Source organism: Mixophyes fleayi, chromosome 11, assembly GCF_038048845.1.
Source record: "Mixophyes fleayi isolate aMixFle1 chromosome 11, aMixFle1.hap1, whole genome shotgun sequence".
In the NCBI taxonomy this organism is placed as follows: Eukaryota; Metazoa; Chordata; class Amphibia; order Anura; family Limnodynastidae; genus Mixophyes; species Mixophyes fleayi.
The window spans coordinates 40,011,306-40,032,633 of NC_134412.1; the positions used below are offsets into that span (position 1 = coordinate 40,011,306).

Sequence of the window (21,328 nt, forward strand, 5' to 3'; positions counted from 1 at the left end):
CTCATTCCAGGTTACTAGTAATAATGTCCTATGTTTTTAAGGCTTTCATTCAGTTCACTGTTCAAATAAAGGCAAGGGAGAATAAGTAGGAGATTCTTACAGTTCTGTAGTGTAGGTCAATAGTTTTTCCCTCCTGTTCCTTCTCAGAATGAGCACACCGAATGTATGACTTGCTGTGTTTCTTTATCCTTAACAATCATCATCTCCTTCTTTAATTTTGGAATGGGTATTTCTGATGTATTGCTTTCTCCTTTTTTCTCCAGATTGGACATATACATGAAATGAAAGCCAAGCATAGCGAAACACTATGGTAGTTAGTTCCTCCCACTTAGGGTGATATTTGTACTTACAAAAGGGCTTAAGTCAGTCGTATTAAGCACAGAGGTTATTGTAGTCTCGTTCTGGTCAGCGTGGAGTATTATGGAGAGAAGTAGAAATGCATATACTTATATTAAAGGGTTTTTTGTACTTAAAATAAGTTGCACTTACACACAAATTATCTTGTACAAGGCATTTATATCTATCTTACGATATCCTTCTCAATCAGCTTTTCTAAGCTATTGCTTAGATTCTTAATTGCAATTATGCAGTTACTGTAGGTTTTCCATACATCCGTATGGAAACACCTTATGCATTTTTTGTCCCTGAACATACATTGTCCCCAAGATGTCCCAAATCATGAACTTATTAAGAAATTGTTCTGCAGTGTTATATTTTCATATACAAATATAGGCTGCTTGTACCCTTTGAGCTGTCTATAGACGTGTTCTCTAGTCAGCATAGAGTTTTCACTGATTTACAACTAAAAGAACATAACACCGGTCTATGCCCACATCCTCTGACTTTACAAAGAAACTTTGATGTAGGTACTTATCAGATCAGATCCTGTGATTTGGAAGCCAGTTAGACTATTGTGGGACATTTCTTTCTTTCAACATACACAGCCAGGACAGCTTCCCATCAGGGGTCTGGAGCTGAATAAAATGAACTCCTCTTTTTACTGGCCAAAGTGAGTTTAGATGTTACACACAATAAATATTTCAGATATTTTAAGCCATGATTGTGAAAAAACTATGACAAATCACTTTTAATCATTTTATTTTAATTATATCGCCACAGTTATGTAATGGGTTAGACTCCTTAACTCTAGTTGCTCATTTACTACAGTTACTAAAGGTTATTTTTATATAAACCAACTTGCAATTTAGGTTCAGTTATCCTTAAGTTAGTCACTGACAAAGCCATGAGCACTATGATTTTGCTGAAGATGGACAGGTTTCGAATTCAACATATTGATATTCTGTTGCTATGAGCTGTAAAATAGTGGATTACTGTATACTAAAATGTTTTGGCTACTGATAGGTGGACTACAAAGCGGATGAATGGCTTATGAAGAATATGGATCCTTTGAATGACAACATTGCAACTCTCCTTCATCAGAGCACAGATAAATTCACTGCAGAGCTCTGGAAAGATGGTAAGTGCAAGACAAGTATGCTAAGCAGTTTAATGTACTACTAAGAAATTGAGTTCAGTAAATGTTTTTCAAAGTGTCCTTCAGGAAAAGTAATATTTCTCCTTCAGCAGTAGGGTACACAGATGGTGAGTTATCTTTCCACCCCAGGAGGCAGGGCACTGGAAAAATAATAACTGGCTCCTCCTCCTTCCCATGACCTCCTGTTCCCCTGCTCCTCCTCATGTTTTACAGTGCATAGTAATAATAGATGGGCACAGGACCTTTGCACTTGCTTGATTTTATAGTATTCATTTTTCAATTTATATTTTCAGTAAAAAAACTTACAATGTAGAATAATAGAGAGTTACAATGTTTCTCTGCCTCTCCATCTACCTGCTTTCATTGTCCCTCACCTGTGTGCAGGACCTTGGCTGCCTTGGGTGAGGAGGGGTCAGTCTTTGCTGCTAACCTCTGCAGCATCGCAATGCCTCTCGCACCAGTCACCTCAGCACCCCAGGCTGGAAGGACCGAATGGTGACTGCGGCAGCTTCTCGGAGGTCAAGACTTGCCAGAAGTGGCAAAGTGGGGGACGAGTGTTTTGTTTGGCATTTCAAGATGCCAGTCCCGATGCACGGTAGCAGTGATGCAGAGGAGGAGAACTGCAAGTTTCCTAGGGGTGTTCCTGGAGACTTCTGCTTGCAGGGTGTAAGACATGTTGGATGGCACTGAGACAATAGCGGCTCCTGTGAGGTGAGAGTGTTGTCAGTCATACAGGATCCTGTGCCTACTGCAGCCTCACTCCTCAGTGCTTTTAGCCTGTACCGTGACCACTCATCAGTCTAGCTTAGGGCATACTGTTGTTGCCTATGAGGATCTACTCCTGCCCTCCCACGATTCACAGTTTTTAGGGAAGTGTTTTGTCTTTCTACCTTTGCTTTCTGACTATTGAACCGAGTGACAATCCTCACTTTAGGTAGGATTGTCCGTTATTAAATTTTCCCTTCCGGGGTGTGGACATGTCAGGTTCTCAGTAATCCATGTCTAATAAACTCTGGTGCTAGGCCCTCAATCTTGGTGGTCCACAGTTATGTCTGTTTCAAATGCCAGACTAAATTATCTGCAGGGCAATCAGACCCCCTCTGTGCTACCTGCATCGCTTCACTGACCCATTCAGCACCCCCAGGTTTTGAAGCTCTCCGGGCAATGTCTGAGCCAGAGGTGACCCAATACCTTGAGCATTCTGTAAGCTTATCCTGGAGGAAATGGGTCTGAGTACATTAGACATTTCCATCCAGGAACTTGCCTGTAGTGGGTCCCTAATTTAGTCTGTTGTGAATCTTTAGAGAAAAATTTAAGCTGTTCTTCAAAAAACAAAAATCCTCTTTACCTGCTTACTAGGCACCTGTGGAATGTTTTGAATGAGTCGGTGGTGAGATCTTTTTTGAGTAAAGAGAGAGGCAAAACTTATGAAGATGATCAGTCCTGCTGATTATCTGTTGACATTCTTATCATGGGCGCTTGATAGGCAAATGGTCCATCCATTACAATGTTTTTCAGAGTCTTTTTCACATCCCTGGAAATAGATCTTTTGGGGTCAAGCCTAAATAATAATTACATAATAAGCTTTCCCTCTATAATACCAGGTCCTGGGGCAAAGCTGTGTTTTTCATTAACACATGGGCATTCCATTTCTAAATGTTCTATTTGACTCCACTGAGTTCTTCGGATCTTAAGTCAGTTCAGGTAAAAGGGGAGTTGGCATTGTTCCTCATCCACATTTGAGTAAGATAGTCTTGACCCACAGATCTTGTCAAACTTGATCAATCAACCTTAGCTTTTCTCTCTTAGGTCAAACTCTCTATCTCAGGGTCCCTTCTTTTGACAAGGGCTACCAGAAAGTTAAGTATTGGCATGGCCCCTGAAGGTAAGATTTTTAACTGAAAGGACCTTGTCGATCCATTTATTCAGACCATCCTGTGCGAACAGAGTAATGAAATAAACAGAGGGAGCACCAGGGGACTAAAACTTATAATGCCAAATATCTGTCATAAATATAGCGCAATCCGTGATTTAAAACAAACGTTTATTGTAAAAATTAAAAAGCGCATGATTACAATAGTTAATTGTATTATGTACTTCTCAAACAGAATGGAGGGTGCGTCTCCACATATATTTCCAAAGTATTTATTTTGCAATGTGTATATTGCACTAATCCCAAATGTCCAGGTCACTCAAGATAAGCAAATATAAATCATATACAGTGTGCACATTTTATTCCCACAAAACCAACAACTCAAACTGGTTCTTGGTGTTCCAAATATTTCAATAGCGCTAATTGAAGATCCAGTTCTCAAAATAAAGTGAGTGGCCAGTTCACTTATTATAGAAAAGCAAATTTATGCACATTGTTTATATATCACTGTCCTCAATCCAACAGTGTCTGGAGCTGTGTAAAAGTTACATGCATGTAGACACTTCTAGCATTATTTAGGGCTGATCTCACCCAGTCTGACGTGGTGATTATTAGGGAGAAGAATCTTCCTTTCTGGTTGATCACACAGCCGAAGAATGTACCACGTTTTGGGTCTCTCTCCAAACTGATGTTTTCACTGGTTGTACTCAGTCTTAGTCAGATTAAACACAGTTCCGATTTCCAAATTTTGGCATATAAAAACACATCAGTTATAAGATGAACACTTGTCTGCTTATTAACCCCTAGTGCTGGACGTGGGAAATAGAATCACTGACGTATAAAACTGACTTTCTCAAAGATGTGCAAACAGAATCCCTTTTCTTCCCGTGGCTATCATTACAATTAAAAATCCTACCAGGAAGGTGCCCCCCTTCTGCTGAAGTAGAAATGGGTTTTTTTTTTTGCACTTATTGTTAAATCCCTTTATCTGAGGCTGTATAGGGACACGGATAATCCCACATCTCTGTTTTACTTTGCTTTTTTTGTTATCTCTTTGCTTGGCTAATTAAAACTGAGGAGGAGCATGGAAACAGGGGAGTTATGAGAAAGAGGAGATGTCTGCTCTTTCTTTCTTGAGAGCCCTGCCTCGTTGGGGTAAACCACCATCTCTATCCCCCTTCGTTAGACGAAGGAATTTAACGGTAGCTATACAAACGCCATTTCTTCTTTCCTCCCACCAGTTTATGGTGGTCATTATTTTATTTATTTGTACTTACCTGTCTAGTGATTCCAGCATGGCTTGAACGGTATATGCTACAGCACTCAGCAAGCTACTCCCAGTCTACATGGAAGTGATTTCTCATTCAGATACACATTTCCTTGCAGTTCTTCTGCCTCTCTAATACACTGTAATTTGCTCCTTACAGTGAAGCTTATAGTACAGTGTCTGTACACTGATTAGGAAAAAGTATTATATTGGCTTGAGAACCCCTATGATTGTATTTATTAACATTACTGAGTGCTATGGTACTTGTTTGGCACAGTTTTTTTTTAAGTAGCAACCATAGTTGTCATCTTACACAGTATGTACCTTTACCCACCAAGCGTACTAAAAAATATGACTGAGGATGCATGGCACGTTTAAATAATAATAGGCTATATGTAATATAGTGTCATTGCTAAAAAAACAAAGATAAACTATAGTAACGCGATGGGTATCATCGTTAACAAGAGAAATAAATTACCTCGGTTAGTTTCATAGTATGGAGGGGCATAACTCTCATCCTAATCAGTTGTAGTCCAAAAGACATTAATGAAGTCTTGAATTAAGTCCTCAGCCCTTGCAACATGTTTGGATGTTGTTGTATAAAATTACACTTATCAATAGGAGGACACCTAATTCTCCTGTGGAGCAGCATGTACAGATGCCAAACTATCTTAAACAATGTTGGACACTAACAATACTTTTTTGCAAAGTATCTCTCAAACATTTAAGTAAGAGTAACCCCAGACACTCACTTACTCACCAAAATTGCCACTGACATTGAGCAATTGTCCAATACTACCTCAAGTATGGCCTTTACCATGTTGGTTAATGTAGCAGGAAGAAGACAGTTATCAGTATGTGTCCTTCTCATTAACAGGCCACAGTGAAGCCAGAAGTGATCGGACCATATGCCAAACAGCCTGATCTAGTTCAACTTGGCCACCCATGTATGTGGCCAAATTGGACAGTAATCTAGGCGCTTGTGCCGAGTGTTAGGATTGGCCCATGTGAACCGCCTTAAACAGTTCTTTCAGGTTAAGAGAACAAATTTGTATTCCCCATGTGAATTTGAATCCTCTGCTGTTTTATTTTTAATATTCTAGATAAGCAAGAAAGGATTTAACAATCCTATTCTTGTTCACAACCTTATTAACTGCATCCAGTGCAAAATAATGTTTAACAGCCTTATTCTGCAGGTGTAACTGAAAGTTTTCATGCATAAATAAGCAACCACCAATTGAAATCAATGCTTTGTCTGATGGTTGACTGCCTGCAACTAAACATAATGGGCCTGATTCATTAAGGAAAGGAAAGCAAAAAAACAAGTAACTTTGCACCTTGGCAAAACCATGTTGCATTGGAGGGGGAGGTAAATTTAAAATGTGATGGCAGAATTATAGTAGGGCATGTTCTAGATCAACTTTAAATTTCAGTGTACAAATAAAGCTATCAAGTATTTGTGTGCTACATGAAAAAACAGCCAGTATTTATCTTATGTGCAAAATAATTTGCACCCCCTACATTGTGACATGGTTTTGTCCACAAGAAAACTTACTAATTTTTTGCCTTACTTTCTTTAATGAATCAGGCCCAATGAATTAAAACTGAAGCTCTGATTTTTTTAATCGTGTCTTTTAATGACAATGTAAAGCTCAAACAAAACATGGTACATTATACTGTCCTAAAAAAATAATTTTGCTGTAAAGCATTACTTGGATGAGAAAAGCCTCTAAAACTTGTTTAGCATAAAACATTCTAACTATGTGTAAATATGTATGATTTGTATAGTGTCATTATATATTTGATATAAGCTTATGTTGTGACATACATTGTATCTTTATCTAACTTTACGCTGTTTTTATTTGTGAGTTACATGCTACCAATTGGATTTTCATTTCTACTATCCTCTGACCTATTCAACAAACTTTTGTTTCTCTCTCTTTGCTTTGCTATCCCCCCCCCCCTCATATTTCCCTAAAACCACCATTATATTCTAATGATACCCAATGAACATTTTTTCATGATATCTTTTGTATGTTATCCATTTTTTCTAAATTATTATTTTATATTTTTTTCTTGTTTATATCGATTTATATCTTTCCAAAATGCTCTATTATGAAATCCTGTCCTGACACCCAAACTTATTATATGCGCTGCCTTTTTTAATTTAATTGCATATATTGCCACTCCATTTCAAACACTATTTCCCTTTCCTACCTTGCAATGCCATATTTCTTCAGATATCCAGAATATTCAGGCAGTTTATTTCTTTGATACCTACGCTGTGCTGCCACAGGGTCCAAGTGAAAGTAGGTTACTTGGTTCTATGCTGTTATACACCATTCCCCAGCAGCCATGATTTATCCCCAGCATGCAGTTCAAAAACTAAAATGATGCTTGCTTACAGACTGTTTCATTTCTGGCTGTCACTTTCAGCATTCTCTGCTCCTGCTCTGACACATTAAAGGCATGCTATGTACTATTCAGATATGAAAAAAGACTATGAATACTTTGATGAGCTGTAAAAAAAACAAAATTACAATTAGAGTTACAATGATTAAAATAATAATTGGTTATCAATAATAATTTGTAACCAAATAAGATATCAAGTGTAACATTGAAATGTTTTTGTGTTTGTGTGTTAGGTTAAAAGCCCTACAAGAGAACTTGTCATTTGACATAGCCATTGTGTGGGCTGAACCAACAATCAGTTCACTGGAAAGACAGTTGTTATCAGGGCTTATCCTTAATACTGCAAATCTGTATGTATCTGGCAAAATTAAAGTATGAGGTATTGGTTCAAATTGTGATAAAAACATTTAAGCTTGCAATCCAATGTCAAGGGTATTGAGGCTGACATTGTAGTGAAGATTTGCTTTATAAACCATACCCAAATAATCTCTTGTTTGAAGCATAGATGTTAGTGTAGGACTTGCAAACAAGAGGACAATTGATGTTGGGTTCTAAGCTTAAATATTTTAATCAATATATGAACTAATACCACATACTTTAATTTTGCTAGATATATACAGATTTGCAAATAGTAAGTATAAGCTCTGTCAATGGCTGTGCTTATTGTTTGTATCCACATAGGGCATATCCATTGCCATGCAGTCTGTTTCCTGGACAGTATGGGATTATCCAAGTTTGGCCTTATTTCTTTTCTATTTTGTTTCCAAATATTGACTCTTGGGGGGTATTCAATTGTTAGCAAGTTTTCCCTGCAGCATTAAAAAAAAAAATCCCCCGCGGGTTTTTGGCGGCAATAGCGACCGTTTTGAGTTAGCGCAGCGGGAAAACTCGTGCAATTCAATTGAAAAAGAGGGAACCCTGCCCCGCGCGCTAAAAATTGTGTTTGCAAGATTTTAGGGGAGTGAAGGGAAGTTCTAACGCGGGCATGTATAACACAAGAAAAAGGTTATGCATACATTTCCATACATTAGATTGCATTACACATTGATAATATCTACATTACAGTACTTTATTTACCATACAATCATCTATACCACGTCAAAACACTTTACTACATTCATATTTGTACCAAAAACATACATAAATATAATTAATTAGTGATTTTTATATTTAATTTTTTTAATGTTTTATATAATTATTTTTTCACAAGAAAATCAACTTACACAAGTTAGGCATTAGTGATAAACATATGTTTAACTTTTTTTCCACATTATTACATGATTTTAAATACTTTTCAGAGGTTTTTTATTTTCTGTTAAAAATAAAAAACCTCTGAATGCCAAAGAGGTGCGAGATAAAACAGCATTTTTTTCCTGTTTTACCCGCCGCATTAAAAAACAATTGAATAGCTTTTAACGCGGATGCCTCTCGCACATCCTATACTTTCAATAGACCTTCTACTGGACCGCGAGAGGACCGTTGCATGAAAAAAAATGTAGCGTTAAAAATTAAATTGAATTGCGGGTAAAGTTAACTCACTCGAAAATGATAAAAAATAGCTTTAAACTGACTTAACATGGTCAAAAATAAAAACTCGCTGACAATTGAATTACCCCCCCCTAGGGTGGAATTCAATTCTGAGCGGTATTTTTTTTAACATCGCGGTAAGTGATTTTAACGCAGTTTTCACTCATTCCGGAGCACATTAACTTTACCCGTTTTTCAAATCTATTTTTAACGCACCATTTGCTTTTAGTTAACGGTCCCATCATAGTCAAGTAGATGATCCATTGAAAGTATAGGGAGGGAGGGAGAAGCGATAAAAGCTATTCAATTCTTTTTTAACGTGGCGCGGTAAACTGTCAAATCACCAGTTTTATCTCGCACCTCTCATGGCTGTGCAAAAAATTGAAAACATAAGAAAACTATTGAAATCATGTAATAATGTTAAAAAACAAAAATATTATGTTTCTCAGTAATGTAATGTTTTTTTACAAAAAGCATTTAAAAAATAAATAAATAAACACAATAATCACTAATTAAAATATGTATGTATGTATATGTACTAATGTGTTTGGTGATGGTATAGATATAAATTAGTGTGGTAAAAAAAAAAGTGCAGTATGTAGCAAGTATAAAATGGAAGGTTGTGTATTGCAATACAAATGTATGACAATCTATGCCAAATACTCACAGCCAGATGCATGCAGTCACTAAACGAACCAACGACTACCAGCAAATGACAGTTTGCTTATGGGCGCATTATTTTTTATATTCAAGATGACAGTGTTAAACCCTCCCCGTCATTCCTCTAAAAATTTGCTTACACCTATGAATAACGCGCAGTGGCAGCATTACCGGATTTCAAATTGAACACCACGATTTTTAGCGCTGCGTTAAGTAAGAACGGCCGCAATTACATTCCAAAGCCTGCGCGGATCGTTTTAATTTTTTTAAAAAAATAAACGCTGAGAATAGAATACCCCCCCCCCCCCTCATTGGCTTAGCTGCTTTCCATCCAGCCTATATCCAGCCTACTTGGGGGTGGTTTATACACCAGCCCTTTGTTACAGGTCAGCTGAAAGCTGAGTGCTTTTGATTCTAAATGAATTTTGGTGTTGTTTTAAGCCTTGACATTAGTGTAGGACGTACGAACAGGTGTACTTTTTAAGGAAGCAACAACAATTAATTTAATTTGAAGAGACTGACACACACAGCTGGCTTTGGTCATTCCGTCTGACCTTGTAGACCTCATCTTGTAAGAATAGGTTGGTCTGTCAGCATTGATAGAGGGTTTGACAAGTAACTACTCATCAAACCTCCCATTGTACAGAGTTAGACATTTGCTCACTTCCAAAATCATATATTGTATAGTAAAGTTCGAGAAAACCAACTGAGAAATTATTTGTGGATATTACATTTGAAAAATGATACTACAAAGCGTTTTTTATCACAGAAAAGTCACTGGGCAGACTAGATGTCCTGGGTGGTCTTTATCAAGTCTATGAATCTACTATATGTTCTAGAATTTATGTATATGCAGTGTTACACATGACATCTATTACTGCATAATTATATTTTGCAAGTCTACATTGTCACAATTGTGTTTGTAACAAATAGTATATATAATGTAGCCTGCCTTTGACTGACTGCATTGTTGATATGCAAAGTGGAGTATTTGTGCTATATCATGCTCCTGTGCAATGAAAATCACCTAAAGCTTAACATTGACTTGTGATGAATAAATCTGCATTTGACTACAGCTGTTAGCATTAAATGAGAATTTATTTAGTAGAAATATATAACTAAAGTATATAAAGTTCTACCTCCTACATGGTTAATCAGTTATGTGGTAAAAATAATTATATTTTCAGCCTAGATTCCAGCTGGTCGACAGTAGGGTCTTAAATCTTGGATACAATTTCATTTAGTGGGCTCTTTTTTGCTGATAGTTCTGATAAGCGGTACAGTATGTGTTATATATTCTTACTCTTCAAATTATCCTTATTGTTGCTTATGGGACAGTTTTACAGTTTGTGCTGCAATTGGCTGCTATTTAATGCATATATTTCAAATCAGTAATTGTGCATCCAAAATGCTAATACTGTACTGCCCAGAACCCCCTAATTCTATTTTTTTACTGGATAAATATCTAACTGGATCAGACCAACTAGCAAAAAACAAATAAAACATAAAACATGTCGATCACATTACCATTAATATATATATGTCTAATGTTTCTATTAAACCCACTGCTCTAGGTCAGTATGGTAGCTACAGTACTGTTCACAATGCTTGGATTAAGTTGTACACATACATGTTACTCATACATTATAGCAGAAAATCTGCAGAACACTGGGGACCTCACACCGTTTAGCTCCATCTAGTGCTCATTGGTATTAATTATAGCCTATGTCTGAGTGACAGTAGATCAGGCGTAGGAAACTTGCAACACTCGGTCAGTTGTCAATCAGTAAACTCCAGAAAGGCCAGTGATTCATCGCCACAGTTACAATCCCAGGATAGAGTGTTTCAACAGCATCATGGATGATTTGTAATAAATGTTAGATTAAGAGTTTATGACAACTCCTGCATTAGTGAAGATAATAGTGTACTGTAAGCCATATGGAAATGTTGGGCTAGTAGCAGCTTTAAGTTATTGTACTCTCAGAAATAATTGTTTTTAAGCTAAGCCTATATATTAACTCATTTGATGCTAGACCTTCCTGCAATGACAACTTTATTAATAATTTTTAAATCAAGATAGGCTGCATTTTTTAAAATATGTTTTACAATATAATATTATACAGGAATTGTGTTACACTTACACCAACATATTGTGCCTGCGTTGTAGTGCAGTGTCAATGTTGCACACTTAACCACTACAGGACTTCTGAATATTTGAACATCTTAATTGTGGCATTAAGCGTTCTGCAATAGCCACTGATCTTTTTTAAGCTCTTTTGTTGCCAATATTTTTCATTATGGCAAGTGCAGATATAAAAATGACCTTTTGCCACAGTGTTGTTTTATTTAGTCCCTTTTTCTAACTGCCACAATATACACAGTGGATAATGCATCCCATTTATTCCAACATGTTTGCTTTAATTCCACATCTCAAACTGATTTCTCTTGCCATCAGTGGATAGAATTGTGGGACTTGACCAAATGACTGGAATGTCTGAGATGTCGTTTGGGTCAACATACAAGACGAAGAAAGGAATGTTCCGCACAGTTGGACAACTGTATAAAGAATCTCTGTCGAAGCTTATGTCCACACTAAGAAACACCAATCCCAACTTTGTCCGCTGCATCATTCCCAACCATGAAAAGAGAGTAAGATCAGATTCAGAAATGTTGATTTCTATATGCATTCTACAACTTTATTTCACATTACATTGCATTCTCTGCCAGTCAAATGTACCTAAATGGAAGTTTATTTAATGTATTTTATCATAATTGAAATAAAATGTCAATTTCATATGTACTGTACATACTATGTATTTTTAGACATGTGCGGTACACACTATGGGCCTGACTCAAGTCCAAACTCAACTTACACATAAGTTGCACTTAACTTGAGTGTAGTTCCAACCATATTCAAATCCAAGCGTGTCTCAAGATATGTTTCCATTTGAAGCTGGGTGTAAGTACGCTCTGCCTACACAGTATTTGTCGTACGTAGACGGAACCAACTGCAGTATACGCACAAGCATATGTGCAATATAAGGTCACATCAGATAGCATAAAAAAAATGATATTCTAAAATAATTGAACAACTCGTTACAGTATTAGAGAAAGGGGCATCTATACCAGCGCTTCAAAGCCTCTGAATGTAAGAGCTGCTCAAGTATGGGATGTCCAGGTCCCAAAATACAATTGCAGAAATAAAGCGAAAAGGACCCCAGCACTAAACATATAAAAATATGGATTTTCTTCAACATTAAATACATAAATAAACATGCTTTTGATGCGTACTGTACATACAACACCTTGTATTGTCTGTCTTACTTGCATACACCTGTTCTGTGCTAGCTAGTGACACACATGCGTGTGGTTTTTAAAACAGACTATTCTGTGTCAGTCATCACTATTAGTCATCACTCACACCTGCCCTGTAGTTGGTGCAAATCATATGGGTGAAACTAAGTATATTTACGAGAAACCCAGGACTTGAATCGGCAGCATCGGCGTCAGCCCACCTTCTCTCCTTCACTCCCCTGTCCGCAGAGCTGGATTAAGGCTCTGGGGGGCCCGGGGCACTTTAGACAGGGGGGCCCCTATGATGTAACATGGTTATCATTTTATACAAATGCACAGGCAATACAGTGTGCACTACTGTTAATTGCACACAGCTCTGCCTTCACCAGCAGTACAGTGTGAAGCGGGACATACCTCCCAACTGTCCTTGTAGTCGGACCCAATCCTGACTACACGAGACAGTCACCCAAATTCAGGACTGCCCGACCAGATTCAGGACAGTTGGTAGACTGTCCTGCTCTCTTACCTGTTCTTATCACTGACCCCACCTGAGGCTGCTGGTGTCTTTAGCTCAGTTGCTGCTTGTCTGGATTCTGGAATGTTGGAGGCCCTATATGGAAAAAAAAATGGGTACATGAAATTTTAGAAAATTCCAACCAGCCCCAGCATTATTACCACAATAGTATTCCTATTTAATATATAAACAAATTTCCCTTCCTCCAAACAGCCTCAGCAATAAATTAAATGGCGTTTAAAAAATATAACCATTTCCCACATCCACGGCATTAAATAATTCATATCCACATTTAATAAAAAGACCTAATTTTCCCCAAAACAGACCAACATTCATTTTTGAACTTCCAAACCACCCTAGCATTAACTTTTAAGGTCCAATCACCCCATCTTAAATTGATAGACCCCACTATTAAATTAAATTGCCCCACCATCACCCCACAATAAAATAGCACCCATTAAATAATTAGCATCCACCTGCAATCCAAGATTAAATTAATAACCTACCTCCCACAATATATTAAGAACCCCCCTTCCCTCATACTTTTTATTAACATACTACCCCCTCTCCCTCACACATTTTATTAACATACTACCCCCTCTCCCTCACACATTTTATTAACATACTACCCCCCCTCACACACACATTATATTTACATACTACACCCACAAACTTTGTTCTATCCATGCACTGTATGACCTTGTTCTCTTCACACATGGGACGGCACCTGTCATGTGGTGCACGTCCCATGTGACACCAATAGCAGCCACACATAGGGTAAGGGGGGGAACGTATAGTAAGGATCCGCGGCCAATGATAGAAGTAATAGAGACTTGGGCCAGTGCAGGGACCTGCCCAAAATAGTCTCTTTTTTCTGTCCGGCCCAGCGGGCATATGCCCCCCAGCTCTCTGTCCCAGCCCGTCCCTGAAATTAGCATTGATACTGCACATTAAAAATAAAGAAGCACTGATAAAATGACATCAGTTTTGACATATATATATATATATATATCAAAATTGGTGTCATGTTATCATGGTTTCTTTTTTTTGAATGTGCGGTATCATTGCTATATATGTGAGTGTGTGTGTGTGTATGTATGTATGTATGTATGTATGTATGTATATATATATATATATATATATATATATATATATATATATATATATATTCTCTAATAATGATTAGATGATTAAGGATTATGACCCAGACCCACTCCTGTCACCCACAGACACCCAGTCACACTCAGACCCACTCCTATTACCTACAAACAGCCAGACCCACTCCTGTCACCCACAGACACTCAGACCCTCCCCTGTCACCCACAGACACTCAGACCCTCTCCTGTCACCCACAGACACTCAGACCCTCTCCTGTCACCCACAGACACTCAAACCCTCTCCTGTCACCCACAGACACTCAGACCCTCTCCTGTCACCCAGACACTCAGACCCTCTCCTGTCACCCACAGACACTCAGACCCTCTCCTGTCACCCACAGACACTCAGACCCTCTCCTGTCACCCACAGACACTCAGACCCTCTCCTGTCACCCACAGACACTCAAACCCGCTCCTGTCACCCACAGACACTCAGACCCTCTCCTGTCACCCAGACACTCAGACCCTCTCCTGTCACCCACAGACACTCAGACCCTCTCCTGTCACCCACAGACACTCAGACCCTCTCCTGTCACCCAGACACTCAGACCCTCTCCTGTCACCCACAGACACACAGACCCTCTCCTGTCACCCACAGACACTCAGACCCTCCCCTGTCACCCACAGACCCCCCATGTTCAGTCACCTTTGGTCAGGCCTCTGGCTGGCAGGTTAAGCTGGCCACTCTTCATGCCGCCTTGATCAGCCCCTGGGGCACCGCCGGCTCTCTGATCTATGAAGCTGTCCCGGGATTAGGAGCTGCTGCTGCTGCACATGCGCAGCAGCTCCATTTCGGCCTCTTAGAATGTACAGCAGCCACGGTGCTGCTTGTACATCAGGCCAGCTGACACATTTTGTGAGGGGTGAGGGGGAAGGGGGAAGGGGGGGGTTGCGCCTACGTCAGGGGGGCCCCACAGCCGCACGCACAAGCAGAAGAATCGGATCACCAACTGACAGGTGATCCGATCAGCGTGTGGCCGGCGGCGGCGGGGGGCCCTCAGAGAGAGGGGGGCCCGGGGCACATGCCCCCTGTGCCCCCCCCTTAATCCGGCCCTGCCTGTCCGCCTCTCAAGTTGTAGGCAGTCGTGTCATTTGTGTTCGAACATGAATTGCCTGCAGTTGCGTTTATTGGCATTATGTCTGTTTTTTAGCATGCGCAGAGCTGTTTCATGCAAGATATGCTATGCAAACAGCCGTATGTCCGAACATGTATATATCTGTCTAAACAATTATGAAATGTAGTCTATTCATTTTTCCTTTTACTTATTTTTATTAATTAGGCTGGAAAACTGGAACCTCACCTAGTCCTTGACCAGTTGCGCTGTAATGGAGTCCTAGAAGGAATCCGAATCTGCAGACAGGGATTTCCAAACCGAATAATCTTCCAGGAGTTCAAACAAAGGTAGTTGAATTTTTGAGTCACATTAGTAAAGAATTGGTTATGCTGCTAAATATGGAGGAGAACAGGACAATATAATTTAGGACGACTGTCAAAATGGTAGTTATAATTTCTATAGTGTTTTTTTTGGGGGGGGCCTCCATCTTTCTGGGGAGCCTCGAAAGACTATTGTATGATATCACTTTTCAATGGTATTTAGCTGTCAAACATGTTTTTCCTAACAGGCTCTCTCCATTTAAAAAAAATAGTAAAACACTGAGTTAAAACAATGGATAAAATGCATGGAGAGTGTCAGACATGAACTTTTGACAGAGAGTACCAGTTTGAGCTGGACTAACTGCACTGGCCACATTACTTATCCTCTGTGGCTCAGCCCACAGACATCACCAGCCCTACTTAGATATATTGAAGCTCAGCTTTTGCTTTCAAATTACGCTCTTCAAAGCGCTTTAATGTGTACATGTTTTTGAACAGAATTTGTTTTGTTTTGATGATATTTTAAGACTTAAATTCAATCAACTTTAAATGAAAAAAAAACCCAAACAAACAATAAAACAAAGCAATAGTGACATGCAATTTGAAATGCACAGGGGTAATTTTATCAAGCTGCGAGTTTCTGGCGGGATTGAAAGTGGAGATGTTGCTATAGCAACCAATCATATTCTAGCTGTCATTTTGTTGAATGCCCTAAATAAATGATAACTAGAATCCGACTGGTTGTTACAGGCAACATCTCCACTTTTCACACCCGTCGGAAACTCAGAGCTGGATACATTTACCCCTCAGTTGTTCAATATTTTCAATTTTATACTAATTGTTTGTTTTTATAACACAATCACAAAACATGTAATTGTGTTTGCCAAAATAAAACAATATATTCCTTCCATACAGCATTGTATGTATTTTAGTACATTCACAATGATAAACAGATTTAATTAATATTATATGTTGTTTCTAATCGTTAGGATATTTTCATTGAATGCATTTATAGGAAATTTCTGACATGTTTCATATGCTTACAAATAATTCTATTTGTAACCAAACTATAAAAAATATGCCATAGATGATTTTGCTATGTTGCTCATATAAAGAAGTTTTGACTGCAGTATCTCCCTACTCTATGCCATTAATGCCTGAGCTGGTGTTCCTCTATGTCAGACCTATGCAATCTGTTGTTCATCAAGGTGTTGTGAAACTATTTTGGGAACTTGTAGAGCCACAGGTTGAATACCATTGTTTTATGTAAACTGTGAGGTTGTGCCAGCTGAAAACTTGGCACATATTGCAGGCTACGTCTGTATACCGGTCTGGGTACAAAAAGCAAAACAGTGGCTTAGTGGTTAGCACTTCTGCCTCTCAGCACTGGGGTCATGAGTTCAATTCCCGACCATGGCCTTATCTGTGAGGAGTTTGTATGTTCCTCCGGGTACTTCGGTTTCCTCCCACACTCCAAAAAACATACTGGTAGGTTAATTGGCTGTTAACAAATTGACCCTAGTCTATCTGTGTGTGTGTGTGTGTGTGTGTATGTTAGGGAATTTAGACTGTAAGCTCCAATGTGGCAGGGACTGATGTGAGTGAGATCTCTCTACAGCGCTGCGGAATTAGTTGCGCTATATAAATAAATGGTGATGATGATGATGATGATGATGATTCACATTTTGAGATTATTTTTAAACTAACAGGAAATAAAATCTGCTTTCAAATACAGGTATGAGATTCTAACGCCAAATGCTATCCCCAAAGGATTTATGGATGGCAAACAAGCTTGTGCTATAATGGTAAGGCATTTTGAATTGTTTTCTCTTACAGAGCAAATATTTAATATTTATATTAGAAAAACTACATTATAACACTGTAGGGGAGGAGCTTCATAAAAGGTTCCTAAAAAAACGTGATGTGGTTGCTGTTACAACAAATAATTTAAGTTAACGTTTCCAGAAATTGAATTTAAAGCAAATTAAGCCTAAACCTAAAACACACATTTCTTTTTTTATGAGAGAGTGGATAATACAATTCACAAATATATATGTGCAAAAGTTCCTATACCTTGTCAGAACTTGGCATCCTATTTACAGTTACAGCTTTGTGTAAGAGTTACCCGTTGTCAGTTTTTTTATGTATAAGAACTCTATAAGAGGCTAGTTTCAGTGTCCATTAATTGTATTATTGACAAGAAGTCTGCGATGGTCACCACTTTACCAAATATATTATCCATATCAAATAATATATGTTCTGATAGGTTGCTAACATACATAAAGTATTCTGCATTGCTATTTTTGAACAGCTTTTGGATCTCACTACTATCATCCAATGTTAACATTAATTCAGTTCATCACTGGCATATTCTGCCTCCCTTTGTGATGTGACCAACTATTAACTTCCCATTTTGATCGCTCCTATTTACACAAACCCCAACCAGTTCCTTCACAGTGCGCAACAATTTGCTTTCCATGCTCTCTCCTCTTGTACCGCAGTATTCACCCTGGTATTACTGTTGTACATGTACAGTGCAAGATGTTCACTAGATGGCATTAGTGCTATTAAAGCACCCATAATTTTTTATAAATAATAAAGTGTTTTAATCATTACCTGTTTGTTCTCATTCAATACTGCTATTGTTATTATTGTTATTGTTTAGTGGTAAGGTGCCACAGTGCTCTGCAGCTCTGGATAGTGGGACATACATAAAATAGGAATATACAAGGTAGACAAGATAAATGCAGACATGAAAAGCAGGGATAGGGAGGGTGCTGCTTATGGGAGACCTTGTATTATAATAGGAAGACGCACAGCTGAAACAAGTGTGACTGAGTAGCGAAGTTGTGAGGGTGCTTTAGTGTGGGTAATATAGGTGGGAGAAGGGTAAGATCTAATAAGAAGATGGGTTTCCAGAGAACATTTCTTTGAACATTTAAAGACTTGAAAGCTGTGGGAGAGTGTGATCGGCGGGTATGGAATTTCGTAAGTGTGTAGTGACATGTGAGAAGTCTTGTAGGCGAAGGTGAGAAGTGTGTACCAGCATCGAGGCGCTAGTCAAAGGTAGCTCTAAGAGGGCGGGAGAGAGAGTATTTTGAGATGAAATTTGTGATGTGTAAAGGGGTGCAGTTGTTGAGGGCCTTGTAGGTATTGGTGAGTCATTTGAATTGGATTCTGGAGGACACACGGAGTGAGTGTAGGGCTTTCCAAAGTGGTGCAGCCGATGTGGAGCGTCGAGAGAAGTGAAGTCGGGGTAGATGGGTGAGGGGAATGCCGGAGAGTTGGTGGTTGCAGTGGTCAAGGTGGGAGATGATGACAGAGTGGATAAGAGTTCTACTAGCATGTTGTGTTAGAAAAGTGTGTATTCTGGCAATATTTCTAAGGTGGAGGCAACAGAACTGGGACAGAGACTTGGTGTAAGGAATAATTCATAGGGCAGAGTCAAGTGTGACACCAAGGCAGCAAGACTGAGGAAATTGTGGTGTTACTGATAGTGATGGAGATTTAAAGGGTGATTCTGAAAACATTACAAGGATTGACTGAAAGATTGATATTGACAGCTCTATGGGCAGATGCAGTTTGCTTGTTCCATAGCATAAGGCAGAGGTGCTCAAACTCAGTCCTCAAGTTCTACCAACAGTTCATGATTTCTTAAATTATGCACAGGGGAGTTAATCTATTTTCCTGTGTCAGTAGTTATCCCACCTGTTTCTACAGACAGAAATCCTGAAAACATGACATGTTGGTAGCTCTTGAAGACTGGGTTTGAGCATCTCTGGCATAAGGTAACAGAGCAGACAAGAGTAATGAGGAGAATGGAAGTCAGTTCATACTTTAACATATCAATACACATCATACATTATTTAATCCAGATTTACTAAATAAAAATACAATGCATTTTTGAAAACTTTCCTTTTAAGCTGTTATACTATACTGCTCTACTCTGTCTGTGCTGTATGTGTGTGTATGTTAAGGAATTTAGACTGTAAGCTCCAATGGGGCAGGGACTGATGTGAATGAGTTCTCTGTACAGCGCGGAATCAGTGGCGCTATATAAATAAATGGTGATGATGATGATAAATATAGTTTAGCTTTTATGTCTGAATGATGTCTCCGTGAGTGTAATATCTGTACATCTCATAAACAGTTATGGTAGTTTGTTGTTCAGTTTTTTTTATTTGCAACATTATAAATGTATTTGGTAAATTCTTTGAAAACTGTTATTAAAAAACGAAAGATTTGCAAAAAAATATGTTTACTATCTCTTTTTTAATTTTTATCCCAGATCAAGGCTTTGGAGCTAGACCCCAATTTATACCGCATAGGACAGAGTAAAATCTTCTTCCGAGCTGGAGTGTTAGCTCATCTGGAAGAGGAGAGAGATTTGAAAATCACAGATATAATTGTGCTCTTCCAAGCTGCTGCCAGAGGATACCTAGCCAGGAAGTGAGTTACAAGAAACCCTGATAACAAGGGAGACTTTTCTCAGTCCTTATTTAGGTTTTGTCATGTTGTACAATGTTGGCTAGACAATCCTTTCTCTCAGGGTACATGTTTACATGTTATTTGATCATTTTAAGGTCATTCATGGTGATGTGAACTTTAAAAGGTTTGCCCATTTTTTGCCAAATTCTATATTGATTGCCTAACCCCTCAGAGTAGAACATTGATGGGACCCTTCCCTGTGACCCTCACTATACCTTGTTACCATCAACTGGACAGTACCAATTGACAGGAAAAACAGAGACCTTTTTCTGCTAGAGGTTGTACTGTACAGGCGATGAAACTACTAGGGAATGGAAGTGTAAAGTGAATGCGGTACCTTATTAGACAGAAGCTGTGGCCATACAGTCAGTGCCATGTTCATTGCACATATCCTGCTTGAATGTTCAAGGCAACTGAATTTCCCTAGCAGCAAAAGACACATACCTGGCAGCTGGATTCAGGTAATGGTGAGTGTTTCAGGGGAAGCTCTCCAACTTATGTGCTACACTGCAGGGGTAATCCTTAAACTGGGCAGGTTCCTCTTTAAAGACACAATAAATGTAGTTTTGGATGGAGTTAAAGTAGTTATTTTAATAAAAAACAAAAGTATTCTTGTATTGCATGTGCCGTTCACCGATTCTTTCAACTTTGTTAACATTTATTAACATGTATTTGTTAACATTTTTAGTTTTGAATGAAGTTATCTTTTACGATTTTATAAATCCGTCAGAAGTTTGCTATGTTCTATTGTAGTGTATTGCATTAGTGACCTCTGTGAACATTTCTTTCTTGTGTGTTGACAGCTTTCCTATTATTACTCCTATTGGGATTGTCTATTTTCCCCCTAGGGGTTATTTTTTATCTGTTGTGGTTATAATGCTGTCTGTGGTTAATAAGGCACTGTAGTCAGGCATTTTTCCACCTCTCAGGGCTGCCACCAGAAATAGTGGAGTCTAGTCCAAATGAGACAACAGGCTCCCCCCCCGCAGATCCGAAAAATACATTGACACACCCACATCGCTCATCTTAAAAGACCCCACACACCCCTCCACCTGCTCCAAAATTACACCACATGTCATTCCGACTTCCCTCATGCTCCAAAATAGCCACACATGTCTGCAGACTCCCACAAGTACTTTACATCCCATCAGTCCTCCCCACATGACCCCTCAGGGGACCACATACTATTACACCGTTCCTGACAATAGGTTCACACAACAATAATGCACTCTTCACTTTATAGTATGTGACCAGGGGCAGCGATTG

At 38.8% G+C, this 21,328-nt stretch overlaps 1 protein-coding gene across 1 annotated transcript in view; it reads left to right on the plus strand.

Moving 5' to 3' along the window:
- Positions 1-21,328, plus strand: part of LOC142107553 (myosin-10-like) — a 139,007-nt gene that overhangs the window by 69,162 nt on the left and 48,517 nt on the right. Inside the window, exons 16-20 of the mRNA XM_075191051.1 lie at positions 1,363-1,477; positions 11,690-11,883; positions 15,480-15,601; positions 17,310-17,379; positions 19,863-20,023. Of these exons, the coding sequence (XP_075047152.1) occupies positions 1,363-1,477; positions 11,690-11,883; positions 15,480-15,601; positions 17,310-17,379; positions 19,863-20,023 (662 nt within the window). The remainder of the gene's footprint in view (positions 1-1,362; positions 1,478-11,689; positions 11,884-15,479; positions 15,602-17,309; positions 17,380-19,862; positions 20,024-21,328) is intronic.